The sequence below is a fragment of the Cetorhinus maximus genome, chromosome 21 (genome assembly GCF_964194155.1).
Source record: "Cetorhinus maximus chromosome 21, sCetMax3.hap1.1, whole genome shotgun sequence".
Lineage (NCBI taxonomy): Eukaryota > Metazoa > Chordata > Chondrichthyes > Lamniformes > Cetorhinidae > Cetorhinus > Cetorhinus maximus.
This window is the reverse complement of record NC_135899.1, coordinates 7894686-7913515: the sequence shown is the minus strand read 5'-3', so window position 1 is coordinate 7913515 and position 18830 is coordinate 7894686. Positions and strand designations below refer to the sequence as shown.

Here is an 18830-nt window from a genome sequence, read left to right as displayed (position 1 = left end):
TGCCTGAAACATCTAAATCCTGGAACGTTTATCTGCCAACCCTGTCCATCCTTCAACCAAGTCTCAACCAAGCAATAACATCATAGTCCCAAGTACTAATCCAGGCTCTAAGCTCATCTGCCTTGCCTGTTATACTTCTCACATTGAAACAAATGCATTTCAGATCCCCAGTCCCACTGTGTTCAGTAATTTCTCCCTGCCTGCCCTTCCTCTTAGTCCTACTGGCCATATTCACTAGTTCCCAGTCATTTATTTCACCTGCTGACCTATTGCTCTGGTTCCCACCCCCCTGCCATACTAGTTTAAACCCTCCCGAGTGACACCAGCAAACCTCGCAGCCAGGATATTGGTGCCCCTCCAGTTTAGATGCAACCCGTCATTCTTGTACAGGTCCCACCTGCCCCGGAAGAGATCCCACTGATCCAGATATCGGAAACCCTCCCTCCTACACCATCTGTTCAGCCACGTGTTCAGCTGCACTATCTTCCTATTTCCAGCCTCACTGGCACGTGGCACAGGGAGTAATCCTGAGATTACAACCCTAGAGGCCCTGTTTTTTAACTTTCTGCCTAACTCCCTGAACTCCCGCTGCAGGACCTCGTCACTCTTCCTGCCTATGTTGTTAGTACCAATGTGTACCACGACTTCTGGTGTTCTCCCTCCCCCTTCAGAATGTCCCATTCAGAGACTTCCTGGCCCCTGGCACCAGGGAGGCAACATACCATCCTGGTGTCTCTTTCACGACCACAGAAGCGCCTATCTGAGCCCCTGTCTATAGAGTCCCCTATGACAATTGCTCTTCTGTGCTTTGACCCCCCCTGCTGAACAACAGAGACAGCCGTGGTGCCACTGCTCTGGCTACTGCTGTTGTTTTCTCATGATAGGCCATCCCCCCCAACAGTACCCAAAATGGTATACCTGTTAGAGAGGGGGACAGCCACAGGGGATTTCTGCATTAACTGACTGCCCCTTCTAGCGGTCTGTAGCTTGGGTGTGACCACATCTCCAAAACTCCTGTCAATGACGCTTTCCGCCACCTGAATGCTCCTAAGTGCATCCAACTGCTGCTCCAACCAATCCATGCGGTCTGTGAGGACCTGCAATTGGGTACATTTCCTGCAGATGTAGTTGTCCAGGACACTTGAAGCGTCACAGATTTCCCACATCCCACAGGTGAAGCACTTCACCCCAGCAACTGCCATTTCTAGAACTATTTAATAAATTAATTTAAATCTAATAACTGCTTATTGACTCCTTATTAACTATATGTTCCCTAGGGCTAGATTTCTACTATAAATGCTAAATTCTAAGAACAGTAATCCCCTGATTCTGGTCTAGGTACCCTCTGCTTATTAATTAAGTGATTAATTTATTTGGTTTAATTAGTTTAACAATGTTTTAGTTTCAAATTCAGTGTAGGTTCTCTACCAGCCAATCAGGTCACAGATTTACCGTGACGCCACTTTAAAAATTTTTTTTAAGACCCGAGGTCCGCGAATCCCCGAGGTAAGCTGTTTATACTCACCGCTCTGGAACTCCGCCCTCCGACTCTTCTACCTGGAACTCTCCTCGCGCTCTTTTATCCCGCGTCTCCGCCGTTCTCTTATCCCGCATCTCCGCCGCTCTCCTCGCGCTCTTTTATCCCGCGTCTCCGCCGCTCTCCTCGCGCTCTTTTATCCTGCCTCCACCGCTCTCCTCGCGCTCTTTTATCCTGTGTCTCCGCCGCTTTCCTCGCACTCTTTGTGAGAGAGGGATGGCCTCACAATTTAAATGGCTTTGCCCAGCTAGGGGCACAATTGTGAAACTCTGCCAGGCAGAGAGGTTGGAAAGTGTGGGGCTGTTGATCCCATCAATTCCAGAATACAAATGTAGATGGGGAACTTAAATCAGTTTTTTCGGCTTTGCGAATGCCGATGCTGGAGTCACTGTCCTTATAGAGGCAACCACAATAAACATCAGTGACAGTGATTGAAGTGGGCAGAGGCTCCATCCCCGATAAACCATTTTGCAAACTTCAGTGTTGGCACTTCTGGGTGTCCCAGCTGACTGCTGCTGAAGTTAAGGCAGGAGTCAGCTGGAACTATGGGTTTTCCACCTCATGAGCCTTCATGAATACTGGATATTCTAATAGAATAATTCCCATGGTATATGTTACAGATAATATAGTTATGTAATTCACTGGTGTTTACTTTACAGATGATATTTTCCCTTCAGTTCCTGACTGGCTGGCGCCATTGTTGGTGACTCTTTGTTGTCTAATTGTGGGCGTTTCTGCTGTGATTTATTGGAGTGTGAAACACCATCGATACATTAAAGGTACATTCTCAGTGCAACAAAGGAAAAAACAATATAGATACAGGCCTGGAAATCCCATTGGGGTTCTCCCAGTCTCCATCAAAGTTAAACTAAGAGATGAGAACAGCCCTGTGGAATTTCAGGACCACAGGATTATACTGACAAAAATATTAAATGTTTGGGGAGGAGTGGTGAGAAGGGCTGATCGCATTCAAGTGAAGAACAGAGGAATAGTTGCAACTCCCACTCTCCTGCTGAATATATAACATTCCTGAAATTTCAGTATCTTTTAATAGCTCTTGAGTAGAGGTTGTCTGTCAATATTTTGCTATGTTCCTATTATGAATATGCTTGACATTTACTTTGTCAAATATAAAGCAAGAATGATCCAGAACAACATCAACAAATGGAGTTCTGTTTCACCTTTTCTGCTGTTGTTTTAATTCATGAAATATTTGTTATGGTTGTCTCTGTATCAAAATGTCTAAGTTATATAAAACCAGACGGGCCACCCATCATCAACCTCAGTAAAGGACACAATAAAGGCAAGCCCTGGCCAATCAACCCTGCAAAGTCCTCTTCATTAGCATCTGGGACTTGTGCCAAAATTAGACGAGCTCTCCCAGAGACTAGTCAAGCAACAGCGTGATATAGTCATACTCATTGAATCATCCCTTTCAGCCAAAATCCCCATTTTCTTCATCACCATTCCCGGGTATGTTGTGTCCTGTGTCTTGTGGACAGGACAGATCCAGCAGAGACAGCGGAACAGTGGTATACAGTGGGGAGGGATTTGCCCTGAGATTCCTCAACTGCGAATGCAGCATGGCAGCTGATAGCCTCCAGTCTATCCCCTAGTGCCGTCAGGTAAAATCATAGGGTGAACCACCAGCAATGAGACAACTACAACAAGCAATCAAATAGATGAAAAACAAGAAAAACTGCAGCCCCAATAGTATTCCAGCTGAGGTCTTCAAAGTTGGTAGACCTTTTCTCGCATAAAGACTTCATGCACTCATCCTACGGATTTGGGAGGAAAAAGAATTCCTGCCAACTACAGGAATGTGACATCTGTTACTGTCTTCAGGAAGGGAGATAAATTATGTTGTGGAAACTATCGAGGTGTTTCCTTTCTGTCCATAGCTGGGAAAATCCAGACATGCATTTTCCTGAATTGCCTACTTCCTCTGGCTGAGGAAATCCTCCCAGAGACACAGTGTGGCTTTTGACCTTCCAGAGGAATATCCAACATGGTCTTTGTTACCAGACAAATCCAAGAAAAATGTTGAGAACACCACCAGGAACCCTTCATTACTCTAATTGACCTGACCACAGCATTTGAAACATTAAATCACAAGGCTCTGTGGATTGTGCTGCAATGATTTGGATGTCCAAGAAACTTTGTCACAATCTGCAATTGGTTCATGGTGATATGACGACAACTGTCTTGCGCGTGAGATCTGAAACAGAAGCCTTTAGGATCTTTCCTGGGGTCAAACAGGGCTGTGTGATAGCCCCCATACTATTTACAATCTACCTGGATTGAAGTGGCTGTTCATCTGATCAAAGATCAGTTGTCCTCTTGTGTCAATATTAAATACCATCTAGGTGTGAAACTCTTTAACCTCCTAAACTAAATAAACCACCATAGAAATACTTGGTTTACAGTTTGCAGATGACTGCGATGTCACCGTCCACTCTACGCCAGATTTTCAAAAAACTCTTGATCTGTTCAATTCTGCATGCAAGAAATAAGACCCATCCTTGAATGTTGCCAAAACAAAACTCATATATCGACCCATACCTGGCCAGCCAAAAATTTGCCCCCCCATATATGTTGAAAGAGAGACTCTCGAATATGTTGAGCACTTCCTATGCCTCAGCAGCCACCCTTCTCAAAACATCACCAATGAGGAGGAGATCCAACACCAGATCAGCTGTGCCAGTTTAGCCTTCTACAAACTATGGCACTGAGTGTTTGACAACAAAGATCTCTGCAAGTCAACAAAAGTCCTGGTGTACAGAACAGTTCAGTAAGACCTGGATTGTACATCAGCGGCACATAAAAGAGTCAGTGAAATTCCATTAGTAATGCCTTCGCCACATCCTCCGGATTTGATGAGCGGACTGTTGAACAAATGCTAGTGTTCTTCTTGAAGCCAGTTCCACAAGCATTCGGGCAAAACCCCAGCACAATCAACTTCTATGGATTGGCCATTGTGTCTGGATGGCTAAAAGCTGTCTCCCTCGGCAGTTCTTGTTCTCTCAACTCTCAAATGGCCACTGATCCAGGGAGAACAAAGAAAAAGTTTCAAAGACACTCTGAAGCTCACCTTGAATCGTGGAAGCATTGGCCTAAATAACTGGGAGCAAATTGCTACCAATCTTTCAGAATGGCGACAACTTACCCATAAAGCTGCATCATGCTTTGAATCCCAAAGCCTTAATGATGAGGTAGAGCAACAGCAGGGAAGTAAAGAAAAGATAACAAATCCCGCACTCCAGATCGCACTGAGGGTCATCCTGCCCCATGTGTCCAAAGATTTGTGGGTTGAGGATCACCCTGCTCAGTTGCATGAATACCCATGACAGAAACTTGAAAAGCTGAGTAGACATCGTCCTTGAATCGTGGGATAGCCAATGATGACGAAGCTCCCTATAAATATTAAATAGTGGCTCATCTTTTTTTTAACTCATTCACAGGATGTGGGCTTCGCTGGCCGGGCCAGCACTTATTGCCCATCCCTAGTTGCCCTTGAGAAGGTGGAGAAGGCTGTCTTCTTGAACTGCTATGGTCCATGTGGTGTAGGTACATCCACAGTGCTGTTAGGAAGGGAGTTCCAGGATTTTGACCCAGCAACAGTGAAGGAACGTCACTATATTTCCAAGTCAGGATGGTGTGTGACTTGGAGGGGAACTTCCAGATGGTGGCATTCCCATCTACCTGTTGCCCTTGTCCTTCTAAATGGTAGTGGTTGTGGGTTTGGAAGGTGCTGTCGAAGGAGCCTTGGTGAATTCCTGCAGTGCTGCCACTGTGTTTCGGTGGTGGAGGGAGTGAATGTTTGTGGATGGGGTACCAATCAAGCGGGCTGCTTTGTCCTGGTCGGTGTCAAGCTTCTTGAGTGTTGTTGGAGATGCACTCATCCAGGCAAGTGGGGAGTATTCCCATGCACTCCTGGCTCGTGCCTTGGAGATGGTGGACATGCTTTGGGGAGTCAGGAGGTGAATTACTCGTTGCACAATTCCTAGCTTCTGACCTGCTCTTGTAGCCACAGTGATTATATGGCTTGTCCAGTTCAGTTTCTGGTCAATGGTAACCCCCAGGATGTTGATAGCGGGGGATTCAGTGATGGTAATGCCATTGAACATCAAGGGGTGATGGTTGGCTTCTCTCTTGTTGGAGATGGTCATTGTCTGGCATTTGTGTGGCACGAATGTTACTTGCCACTTGTCAGCCCAAGCCTGTGTATTGTCCAGGTCTTGCTGCATTTGGACATGGAATGTTTCAGTATCTGAGGAGTCGTGAATGTTGCTGAACATTGTGCAATCTCCAGCAAACATCCCCACTTCTGACCTTATGATGGAAGGAAGGTCATTGATGAAGCAGCTGAAGATGGTTGGGCCGAGCTTGAGAAACTCCTGCAGTAATGCCCTGGAGCCTAGATAGACTGACCTCCAACAACCACAACCATCTTCCTTTGTGCTAGGTATGACTCCAAGCAGTGGAGAGTTTCCCCCCAATTCCCATTGACTCCAGTTTTACGAGGGTTCCTTGATGCCACACTCGGTCAAATGCTGCTTTGATGTCAAGGGCAGTCGCTCTCACCTCACCTCAGGCGTTCAGCTCTTTTGTCCATGTTTGAACCAAGGCTGTAATGAGGTCAGAAGCTGAGTGGCCTTGGCAGAACCCAAACTAGGCATCAATGTGCAAGTTATTGCTTAGCAAGTGTCACTTGATATCACTGCTGATGACCTCTTCCATTACTTTGCTGACGATGGAGAGTAGACTGATGGGGCGGTAATTGGCCGGGTTGGATTTGTCCAGCTTTTTGTGTACAGGACATACCTGGGCAATTTTCCACATAGCCACGTAGATGCCAGTGTTGTAGCTGTACTGGAACAGCTTGGCTAGGGATGCGGCAAGTTCTGGAGCACAAAGCTTCAGTACTATTGCCGGAATGTTGTCAGGGCCCATAGCCTTTGCAGCATCCAGTGCCTTCAGCTATTTCTTGATATCACTTAGAGTTAATCGAATTGGCTGAAGACTGGCATCTGAGATGGATCATCCACTCGGCACTTCTGGCTGAAGATTATAGCAAGTGCTTCAGACTTTGCAATAACATACTGGGCTCCTCCATCATTGAGGATGGGGATATTTGTGGAGCCTCCTCCTCCGGCGAGTTGTTTAATTGTCCACCACCATTCACGACTGGATGTGGCAGGACCGCAGAGCTTAGGTCTGATCTGTTGGTTGTGGGACCACTTAGCCCTGTCTATCACTTATGCTGTTTGGCATGCAAGCAGTCCTGTGTTATAGCTTCACTCCTGGCATGTCCTCCTGCACTCAACATTGAACCAGGGTTGATCCCCTGGCTTGATGGTAATGGTAGATTGGGTATATACTAGGCCATGAGGTTATAGATTGTGTTCGAGTACAATTCGGCTGATGGCCCACAACACCTCATGGATGCCCAGTCTTGAGTTGCTAGATCTGTTTGAAATCCAACCCATTTAGCACGCTGGTAGTGCCACACAACATGATGGAGGGTAATCTCAATGTGAAGGTGGGACTTCAGCTCCACAACGACTGTGTGATCGCTCGGCCACTCCTACTGATACTGTCATGGGCAGTTGCATCTGTGGCAGGCAGTGGTGAGGATGAGGAGAAGTATGTTTTTCCCTCTTGTTGGTTCCCTCACCATAATTTCTATCCATTTATCTTTATCTTTTTAAAGTACCTCCTTGGTGTTTAACATTTACTTCTATAATTTCACCACAGAGACAAAGAAATTCTTTATCTATAACCTGCTAATTCTCATCTGTTCTCCTCATCTGACTCTTTTGACACTCCCAGGTCTCATTACATTTTGTTTCCTGGTCCTTGGTCTTATTTTCAGGGCGTTTAGCCTCCAATGAATGGCACACTCTTTGCATTTTCATTTGCAGCTCATGTTTCTTTGTATATATTTTCAAGTAATTTAGCCATTATGGATTAGGTGTACTATTTTAATTTTCTTCTTCCAAGGATATCCTTTCTTTCCACATTCCTGGAAGCAATTGCAGAAAAATTCTGTTGTTTTAATTTATTCTTAGACCTCCCACTTCATCCTCCCTAGAAATAAACCAACTACACATTACAGCAGTACAGTACATGAACTGGAGCACAGTCTATCACTTAAACACCTAAAGATGACAGAAGTATATGGCATTCTGGTAACAAGTGATTTTCATTGAAAAATCATCAAATCTATTCATATTATTTCAGTGAAAACATCTGATCGATTAATTCGTAGCTTTTATATTCATCATAATGATTTTGTATTTTTCCAGAGCTAAAACTTCGGAAATCTTTCATTGAATGTGGTAAGAGTTTTATATTAAAATGTTCACAAACCACAAAGAATGTTGGTTTTGGAATGATTGCAAGTTTACTTAAATACGTTTACATTTTTTACCTTTTACGATCAGTTATTTATACCTATTGTTGGCAAACTGATACACTGTAAGCCTTTTTGTTTTAAAACGCTTATTCAGGCTTATAGTTCATTTTGACCCACAAATCACAGGGGAAACAATGGTGACTCAGTCAAAAAAAAGTTTTTTTTATACCTAATGGCATTAGTTTATTTCTACCCACAATTAAAAAATTAAAATTACAGATTTAAAATGATTATAGGAAATGATCATAGATTTAACAGGTTGAGAAGGAAGAAAATTTTTTTTTAAATTTTAAAATTTGATTACTCCGATCCAGCAAATAAATGCTTCAACAATATTTAGCATCAAAATGCTCAAATATGTTTCCAGGAATTAGTCATACAAACACCAGCTCCTGTTGGTGGCAGATTCTCATTCTGATGTCTGTTGGGATCCTGCCTCTTCACTGCAGTAAAGGTCTCTGATGTCTTTATTTTAGTTTACCTAGTTTATTTTAAATACCATCAAATGTTCCTTACAAAGGTGCATTCTGCTCATTTACTGAATGGACCTGGCACATTTAAACTACCAGTCTTAATGTTACCATTTTACAGGAACATACAATATACCACTGAAACATTTAGAACGAAACATAAAACCCAGAATCCACTGTCACTATAGGAAAATTTTAAACTGTCTAAGCTGTGCTAAGGTTCGCTAATTTTAAAACATGACAAATGATGAAAAGCAGAATATGATCTATGTTCCCAGTGTGATCTATGTAAGCAGGGAAATGTTGGCTCTTCAAACAAAAGCAGTGACAAAAAAGATGTCTTTTATCAACTTTTTCCAGGAGATGAACCTGAGTTACAATGTTTCTAATGTAGTTGAGACAATACATTATTTAATATGTGCTATGAGAAGCATTTTTTAATCACAAGAATCAGTAACTGAAAAATGGTCTTAATTCAAGACATTTTAAATTTAAGTTTGTTTTAAAGATGACTTTACTGACAAAATTATAGGTTTAGAAAAATCAAAAACATAATAATTCTGAGTTAGGTTTATTTAACTTTTGATTTTTTTCAATTGATACATAAACTCAGTACATGTATTTTGTCTACTTTTTAATGCAAATTATACATTCTACCAGAGATATGTGGCAATTTGCTATGTATTTGATTTAGAAATGCCGAATTTCATCTTGTGTCTCCTAATAGTTTTTATTTTAGGCATTTTTTTTTAAAGGGCTCTAAAAATGTTAACCGACTCCTGGACGAGGCTCTTTTGTGAAAAATAGTTACTAGAGTGAAATATTGGCTGTCCATAAAAGTATACACCAGCAAAGCCAGCAGCTCTAGAGTAGGAGAGGAAAGTGAGGAGAGAAAGAGTGAGATTAAAGTGTTGATAACAGACTGAGAAAGGGCTTGCTATTACAAAGCTCCTTATTATTTTCCTGGCACAAACACCTTACAATCAATGGATTACTTTTAAATGTGATCACTGTTGTTAAGCAACTTTTATAATTGCTCATAATGGTGTTTGGTTTTAATTTGTTTGAAAAAGAGAGCTTAACATTCATTTTAAAAATAGGGAATGTTTCGTTCATTGGATGTGGGCATCAGTGGCTAGGCCAGCATTTATTATCCATCCCTAACTGCCCTTGTTGAGGGGGCATTTGTTAAGAGTCAACCACACTGCTGTGTGTTGGGAGTCACATGTAGGCCAGCACCTTCCCTAAAGGGCATTAGTGAACCAAACTGGTTTTTACAACAATCTGCAGTGGTTTCACAGTTGTTAGACATTTAATTGGATTCAAATTTCACTATTTACTGTAGTGAGATTTGAATCCAGGCCCCCAGAGCAGTACCCTGGGTCTCTGGGTCAGTGACAATACCACTACATCACCACCTCCTCAGGTAATATGCCAATATTTGAATGTTCATGATAACTAGATTAAAATGTATTTACAAAATTTCTTTTTATTTTGTAAACCAGTGGAAGCCTCTTGCTGAGTCAGGGTTTTAGAATCATAGAATGGTTACAGCACAAAAGGAGGCCATTCGGTCTGTCTTGTCTGTGCTGACTGTCTGCAAGAGCAATTCGCCACTGCCACTCCCCTGCCTTTTCCCCGTAGCCCTGCAAATTTTCCTTCTTCAGATAATCTTCCAATTCTCTTTTGAAAGCCACAATTGAATCTGCCTCCACCACAATCATAGGCAATGCATTTCAGATCCTAACCACTCGCCCATTAAAAAGCTTTTCCTCATTTCGCTATTGCTTGTTTTGCCAATCACCTTAACTCAGTGTTCACTAGTTCTTGATCCTCCCACCAATGGGAACAGTTTTTCCCTAAATACTCTGCCCAGACCCCTCATGATTTTGAACAACTCTATCAAATCTTTTTTCAATTTTCTCTTCTCCAAGGAGAACGGTCCCAACTTCTCCAACCTATCTATGTAACTGAAATTCTTCATCTCTAGAACCATTCTTCTAAATCTTTTCTGCATCTTCTCTCATGCCATCATACCCTTCCTGAAGTGTGACGTCCAGAACTGGATGAATTCTCCTGTTGAATCTGACCCTGTGTTTGGGGCATTCTTTGCTTGGAATCTACTAAGCTTGGAGTCTCGGGATCTGTGAACAATGAGAGGGTGTTCCAGGATCTTGTAATGGGTGGGAGAAGGGAAATCGCAGACCATGGCATCCAGCAGTATAGAGTAGATTTCTGAGTGTTGGGATTAGTCACTGTCTGGTAGTATTAAACATTGCTAGGATCTGTCAATATTGTGAGAAACAGTCTATCAGCCTAATATAGTGGGAGCTCAGGAGAATGATGTTCACAATTGTTACACCCACCACCTTCCAATCTACTGACTGTTTCGTCTTATGTCTGGGGTCCTGATGGGGTTCGTCAGAGTTTCTTTATTTCCCTATGAAAGCTACTTAGGACTGTAGTTCATAAAAACCATTATTATTTATTTACACGTCTACGTACATCTCAGTAACTCTACACAAGGTCAGACTTCTCCTTCCCTCCAGGTCTCTGTTACTTAATCATGTGACATTGCATCATAGTTACATCAGCATCTTCGGATGTTAACCTTTACACTGACCTCTCCCTACCTGTCTGCATTCTTGTTGCACCCTCAGCTCCAGCCCCAATGATTTCCTCATCATCAGTGGTTCTTGTCTTCACATCTCTGCTGTAAAGCATTTGAGGGTAAATGTTCTGCTTCACAACCAGCAGGGAACCTTGCTTCAAGATAGGGTCAAAATGTTACAGTGTTGATTCTCCAACTCATCTGCCCACTTGCAGGGTAGGACTGATGACCCTACCTTCTAGTGCAATGCTGGGTAATTGTTGCCTGGCACATCTACTTTCTGATTCTCTGGATGGTGGACACAGTATTGACTCTGTCTGCTAAACCCAGGCATTTCTTAATACAAAAGGGCATCCCAGAAAATGGACAAGGCTTGCTCCTTGCTTCATCCATACTTTAAGAACTACAGTTGCACAACTTTTTCCTGCCAACCCCCATCAGTAATTTTCAGTGACAGGTCTATCCTGACTGCATTTTAAATCCAATCCTTTAAGATTGGGTCAGCTGAATTCTGACCAAACCTCACTACCCACAATATTGACAGATCCTCCCAATCCCTAATCCAGACACTGACTGATCCCAACACTCTGAAACATCCTCAATCTGACAAGTTTGTCAGATTTACCATTACAAGGTTTTGGGTCTGCCCCTCAGAGGAATTGGGAACCATAGTCTGGATTTGGATACCTTTTGAGAGGTAAGATCAAAAGGTCTTACCCATGTGAGTTGGCATGGAGAGTAACAGGAGGGTATGGGGAGTGGCAGAGGGCAATGAGTTGGCATTAAGAGTATGAGGAGCCATGGGGAATGGTTGTCGGGCATGAGTTGGCATTGAGTTGGCATGGAGGGTATGAGGGGCCATGGGCAGTGGGTGAGGGGGTGTAAGGGCTGACTACAAGAGGGCCAAACTGCTTTTATTACAATTGGGATGAAGTCCCAGAGCACCAAGGTAGGCCTTCTAACCAGCTCGTCTCAGCACCTGCCTGCCCTCATGGCTACCTACGATCAGCTTCCAGGTTGGCAGGCCTGACTCCATCCCATGATCCCCCCCACCCCTCTCCACGCCCCACCCCGAACCCCAGAGTGGACATCACGCAATTTGGGGTTGAGATGGGTCTGGAAATTTCCAGACTTGGGCTACCAACCTCAGTAATGAAAATCTGGCTCTCAGCTTCTAATTTGCAACGAGTAATGCCACAGGAGGCCTATTAAGAGGTATCTATTATATTTAAAAATGTCTCTCAAACTCTTCTATAGAATTATTTATGCATTAAATCACTCAGCGATTTCGCCAGTCTAATTTGTTATTTCTGTTTCCAGAGTGGAAGAGAATTTGTGACTATGACGGTAAGATCTTAATATTTTATCACACAGGAAAGAAAGAATAAACTCAAAAGCTGACAACTCAAAAAAAAATGTACAAGTGAAAATAACACAAGAACATATGTACAAAAGAAATAGAAGCAGGAGTGGGCCATTTGGCTACTATAGCCTGCTCTGCAATTCAAAAAGATCATGGCTGATCTGATTGTTACCTTAACTCCGCTTTTAGTTTATTTTCTAGTTGTGTTTTTTTAATTCTTCATTTGTGGGGTATAATTGTCACTGGCAAGGCCAACATTTATTACCCCTCCTTAAATGCCTTTGAGAAGGTAATGATGACCCACATTCCACTGCTCCAGTCTATGTGGTGTAGGTACACCCAAAGTGCTATTAGGAAGGAAGTTCCAGGATTTTAACCCAAAGACAATGAAGGAACGATGATATGGTTCCAAGTCAGGTTGGTATGTGACTTGGAGAAGTTGGTCCATACACCTGTTGCCCTTGTCCATCTAGGTGGTAGAGGGTCACAGGTTTCAAAAGTGCTGTTGAAGGAACCTTGATAATTTCTGCAGTGCATCTTCTGTTTGATATGACACTGCTAACACTGTGTGCCAGTGATGGAGAGAGAGATTGTTTAAGGTGGATGGAGTGCCAGTCAACCAGACTGCTTTGCCCTGGATGGTGTTGAGTTTCTTGAGCTTCTACACCCAATATTCCATTATTTGTAAATGAGAGGAAAAACCTGAAGTGCTTAAAAGAGTTACTTTTATTGCGGTGGATTTAGAAACTTTTGAAGATGGAAGTGACATGATGGTGCATAATTTACTTTCTATTATGGTGTTTTTTAAAAATTGATTTGCGACATAGTATTTCGCTGGCAAAGCCCACTCATTCAGGCAAGCGGACAGTATTCCACTATACTCCTGACTTGTGCCTTGTAGGTGGTGGAAAAGCTCTGGGGAGTCAGGAGATGAATTACTCACTGCAGAATATCCAATCTCTGACGTACTCTTCTCACAGTGTTTATGCGGCTTTTCTAATTAAGTCTCTGGTCAATGGTGACCTCCAGGATGTTGATGATGGGGGATTCAGCAGTGAAATGTTGTTGAATATCAAGGGGAGGAAGTTAGATGCTCTCACCAAAGGAAGTAGTTTTTCCTTATCAACTCTTTCAAAATCTTTCATCATCTTGTAAACCTCTATTAGGGCACATCTTAACCTTCTTTGTTCCAAGAAGAACAATCCTATCTTCTCCAACTTCTTCTCATTACTGAAGTTCCTCATACCTAGTAACATCCTGCTAAACCTCCTCTGTACCCTTTGAGGTTTTTACATCTTTCCTGAAATATATTGCTCAATATTCTTCACAAAACTCCAGTTGAGGCCTAACCAGTTGTTTTAAAATTCTAGCATGATCTCTTTGCTTTTATAATCTATGGGTAGAATCGTCCCAGATTTGCACTAAGTGCAGTAGAAGGTGGGAAAAAACATTTTACCCGCCAGCCACAATGGCGGCTTTTCACGCTGTATCATCCCAATCCTGCTAGACACAATACTGTTAACTGTAGAGGTGAGCTCCTGAGCAATGTCATACATTCTATATGAAGAATTTGATTCACACCAACTTAAGGTAGCATTTTATAATTCAAATGTTCCCTAATTGTACTGTGTTCTTAAAGGTACCCTTATTCATTTTCACAATGTTGCTTTAGTTCGTTCTTATAACAGTTGCTGTCACTCACCTCTAACCCAGCTGATCCACCCCCAAGTTTTTGTGTGAGTTGGTAGGTTTGGAAGGTGCTGTTGAAGAAGTTTTGACAGCTTGCTGTAGATTTTCACACTGCACCATGGATTTCCAGTGGTGTAGGGAATGGATGTCTAAACTGCTGGATGGAATACTGATTAAGCAGATTTTGCTGTCCAGGATGGTGTCAAAGCTTAAGTGTTGTAGCTCAGTCAACCAGCAAGTATTCTATCACACCCTGTCGTGCCTTATATGCAGAGGAGTCTCTGGGGAATCAGAAGCTGAACCATACTCCACAGAATATCCAGTGTTTGATCTCTTCTATTAACCACGTCATTTTATTTGGTTGTTGAAGTTGAGTTTCTGGTCACGGTGACCAGCCCAGGAAATTGATGGTGAGGGAATTTTTTATTCACTTAGGGAATGTGGGTGTCGCTAGTGAGGCCAGAATTTATTGCCCATCCCCAGTTGCCTTTGAGAAGGTGGTGGTGAGCTGCCTTGTTGAACCGTTGCAGTCAATCTGGAATTGGTACACCCACAGTGCTGTTAGGGAGGGAGTTCCAGGATTTTGACCCAGCAACAGCGAAGGAATGGCAGTATATTTCCAAGGTGGATGGCTTGGAGGTTGAACTTGCAGGTGGTGGTGTTCCCATGTATCTGCTGCCCTTGTCCTTCTAGACGGTAGTGGTCGTGGGCTTGGAAGGTGCTGTCAAAGGAGCCTTGGTGAGTTTCTGCAGTGCAGCTTGTAGATGGTACACACTGCTGCCAGTATGCAACAGTGGTGGAGGGAGTGAATGTTTGTGGATGGTGTTCCAATCATGTGGGGTGCCAAGCTTCTTGATGTTGTTAGAGCTACACTCATTCAGGCAAATGGGAAGTATTCCATTACATTCCTGGCCTGTGCCTTGTAGATGGTGAACAGACTTTGGGAGTCAGGAGGTGAGTTACTCACCGCAGGAATCCTAGCCTCTGACCTGCTCTTGTAGCCACAGTATGTATACGGCTAGTCCAGTTCAGTTTCTGGTCAATGCTAACCCCCAGGATGTTGATAGTGGGGCATTCAGCGATTGTGATCCCATTGAATGTCAGGGGCTGATGGTTAGATTCTCCCTTGTTGGAGATGGTGATTGCTTGGCACTTGTGTGGCATGAATGTTACTTACCACTTGTCAGCCCAAGCCTAGATATTGTCTAGGTCTTGTTGCATTTGGACATGGACTGCTTCAGTATCTGAGGAGTCGTGAATGGTGCTGAACATTGTGCAATCATCAGCGAATGTTCTCATTTCTGACTTTATGATTTAAAGGAAGGTCATTGATGAAGCAGCTGAAAATGGTAGGGCCTAGGACACTATCCTGAGGAACTCCTGCAGTGATGTCCTGGAACCAAGATGATGGGAATTCTGTTTTATGTTCACTCTCAGGTCAGCAGCATTTCTTGCCCATCCATAATTGCCCTTGAGAAGGTAATGTTGATTTTTTTCTTCCATTCAGTCATGGAATGAGAGCACTGCTGGAAAGGCAGCATTTGTTGTCCATACCTAAATTGCATGCAGGTAAAGAGAAGGCAGAGTGGGACAGGAAGGGGCAGAGAGTTTAACAAAATTTTTACATCGGCACAAAAGGACATTGCAGAGAATAGAAGTAAAAAATTGAAATTAAGGGTTCTTTATCTGAACGCATGAAGCATCTGCTATAAGAAAGATGAACTAATGGCACAAATAGAGGGAAATGATTTAGATTTAATCGCCATTATATAGACGTGGTTACAAGGTGATCAAGGAGGGATATAAATATTCCAGGGTACACAATATTTCAGAAAGACAGAGAGATTGTCTGTCTGAGATTGTCTGACAGAGAGCAAAGGAGGATGGTAAAAAATGACCTAAAGGCTCACTCAGGAAGTTAAGGATAATATTAAATTAAAAGAAGAGGCTTACAATGTTGCAAAAACAGCAGCAAGTCTGAGGATTGGGAGCATTTCAGAAAGCAGAACCATACCACCAAGAAATTGATAAAAATGGAAAAAAATAGAACATGAGAGTAAGCTAGCGAGGAATATAAAAACAGACTATAAGAACTTTTGTATGTATGTAAAGAGGGAGAGAGTAGTTAAAGTGAACATTGGCCCCTTAGAAGCAGAGACAGGAGAAATTATCATGGGGAATGAGGAAATGCCAGAGGCATTGAATAAATATTTTTTGTCTGTTTTCACAGTAGAAGACACAAGTTTGATATCAGAAATAGACAGTGACCTGGGTGCTAAAGGGTGAGGAAATTAAGGAAATTAATATCAACAGAGAAAAAGTTTTGCCAATACTTAAGGGACTAAAATCTGACAGATCCTGGGGACCTGATGGCCTACACGCTAAGATTCTAAAAGAGATAGCTGCAGCGATAGTGGATGTTGTGGCTATGATTTTCCAAAATTCCTTCAATTTGGGAATGGTCCCATTAGATTGGAAGTTGGCAAATGTTCCATCACTTTTCAAGGAAGGATGGAGAGAGAAAACAGTAAATTATAGGCCAGTTAGGCTAACATCAATTTTCAGGATAATGCTGGAATCTATTATGAAGGAAGTCCTAACAGTATACTTAGAAAAGCATAATATGATTAGAACAAGTCAACATGATTTTGCTGAAGGGAAATCCTGTTTGACAAATTTATTAGAGTATTTTGAGGACATAACTAGTAGAGTAGATAAAGTGGAACCAGTAGATGTAGTATACCTGGATTTCCAAAAGGCATTTGATAAGGTGCCGCACAAAAGTTTAAGAGGCAAGATAAGACTCATGGAGTTGGGAGTAATTTTAGCATGGGTAGAGAGTTGGTTAATGGATTGAAAGCAGAGAGTAGGTATTAACGGGGATTTTTCAAGTTGGCAGGCAGTGAATTGTGGAGTGCCGCAAGGATCATTGCTGGTCCTCAGCTATTTACAATCTAAATTAATGACTAAGGTGAAGGGACAGAGGGTGAAATTTGCCATCCCCATTGGTTTCGGGTGTCATGGCGGTCGTGAGTGGACAATAAGGCAGGCAGGCCAAAAATTGGCTTCACTGAGATAAGGAGAAATTTCATCACCCTGAGGAATTCGCTACCACAGAAAGTAGTTGAGGCCGAAACATTGTATGTTTTCAAGAGGGAGTTAGATATTGCTCTTGGGGTGAAAGGGATCAAAGGATATGGGGAGAAAGCAGGAGCAGGCTATTGAGTTGGATGATCAGCCATGATCATAATGAATGGCGGAGCAGGCTCGAAGGGCTGAATAGCCTACTCCTGCTCCTATTTTCTATGTTTCTATGAAACCAGTTTGCGATTGTGCGCTCCGCCCGTCAATGGCGGGCCACGTTTCCCGCCGCCAGACATTGGGAATGTAATTTGAATACAACTGCATTTCATTATAAGCCCTGCTCGCCAGAATCATTCCCCTATGCTGGATCATCCACGCCAATGTGTTTCACAACAGCATTAGGCATGCACCTGGTGAGCTGCACTTCGAGGAGAACTAAGAGATGAGTGCACAATAATGTTACGCAGCGCTCACAAGGGTAGCCCATTCGACTTTAAGGTTGAGGCACTGCATATTTAGGCAAGGGCAAAGGCAGGTCGTCTTTTCCCAGTTAGCTGACAATGTGGTGCCGGGGCAAGGGCTGCACTGTGGTTGACGTGAGTTGGGGGGGAGTAGCGGGAGGACTGCACTGTGGTTGGGGTGAGTTGGGAGGAAGTGGGGGGAGAACTGCATTATGGTTGGGGTGAGCTGGGGGGGCAAGGGCTGCATTGCGGTTGGGGGCAGTTGCGGGAAGCAAGAGCTGCACTGCGGTTGGGGCGAGTTGGTGGCGGCAAGGGCTGCATTACATCTTATGGTCGTGCACAAGCACGTGCAGGGTGCAGGAAGGTGGAGAGAAATGGCCATGCATTAGGGAAACCTTGTATAAAGTGACCATTCCTCCTCAGCTGTGACAGTTCAGGCGCAGCCACATTAACATGCTTGGAGTCGGCCCTCTAGCTTATCTGCTCACTCAAGCAACGCAGAGGCCTGAAAGTGCCACCAAAATGCCCCTGAGCTTTTCACCCCTCAGGCACAGGCTGCAAACTAACGAGCGTTTTAATGGTTTGTAAAATAACTGGATGGCTAGGCAAGTTGTACAATCTCCTTGTGAAAGTTGGCCATGGAGCAGTCACTGGTTGAGGTGCTCACAGCCCCTTGCAATGTCATAATTCTGGTTTGAACCAGTCTCAGCCATGCTTCAAGCTAACAGTGCAGCCTTGCAGTGCAGGTTAGGAGAATGCCTGCGCCTGAGCTGAGAGCACAGCCTGCAGTTCAGTGGCCGAAGCTGTCGCCAATCGGTCAGGTGGAATGGGGCAGAGGTGGGTGGGGTTTCAAGCAGCCATGCAACACACTAATCTCTGGCCATCCAAGTGGTGGCCAGCACTCTCTAGGGTGCATTAAGGGCCTTCGGAATTAACTAAGAGCGGTTCGATGTACACCCATGCTAACCCACGCGTCTCTCGCTTTCATCCTGCAGGAGGAGTGAATCAGGAGCATGGAGACTGGTGACTTAGCTGTATGCCTCATGGTTTACAGAGAGCAGAAATGAAGGAGAATGACGAAGGTATCTGGCTGGACAGAGGGAGGAGCAGCACCCTCAGGAAGAAGGGGCAGATGGGTCTTGCGCACACTGCTGAAGAGCCACAGCGAGCTGTCGCTGGTCGGCGCCTAGCTAGACC

The 18830-nt window shown here is 43.6% G+C and overlaps 1 protein-coding gene across 4 annotated transcripts in view; it reads left to right on the top strand.

Moving 5' to 3' along the window:
• Positions 1–18830, top strand: part of LOC144695631 (butyrophilin subfamily 1 member A1-like) — an 84530-nt gene that overhangs the window by 41005 nt on the left and 24695 nt on the right. For 3 of the 4 annotated variants that reach the window (XM_078566537.1, XM_078566539.1, XM_078566536.1), the window contains 3 exons: positions 2197–2316; positions 7846–7878; positions 12357–12383. In XM_078566537.1, the coding sequence (XP_078422663.1) occupies positions 2197–2316; positions 7846–7878; positions 12357–12383 (180 nt within the window). The remainder of the gene's footprint in view (positions 1–2196; positions 2317–7845; positions 7879–12356; positions 12384–18830) is intronic. The other variant, XM_078566538.1, reaches the window with a different exon arrangement.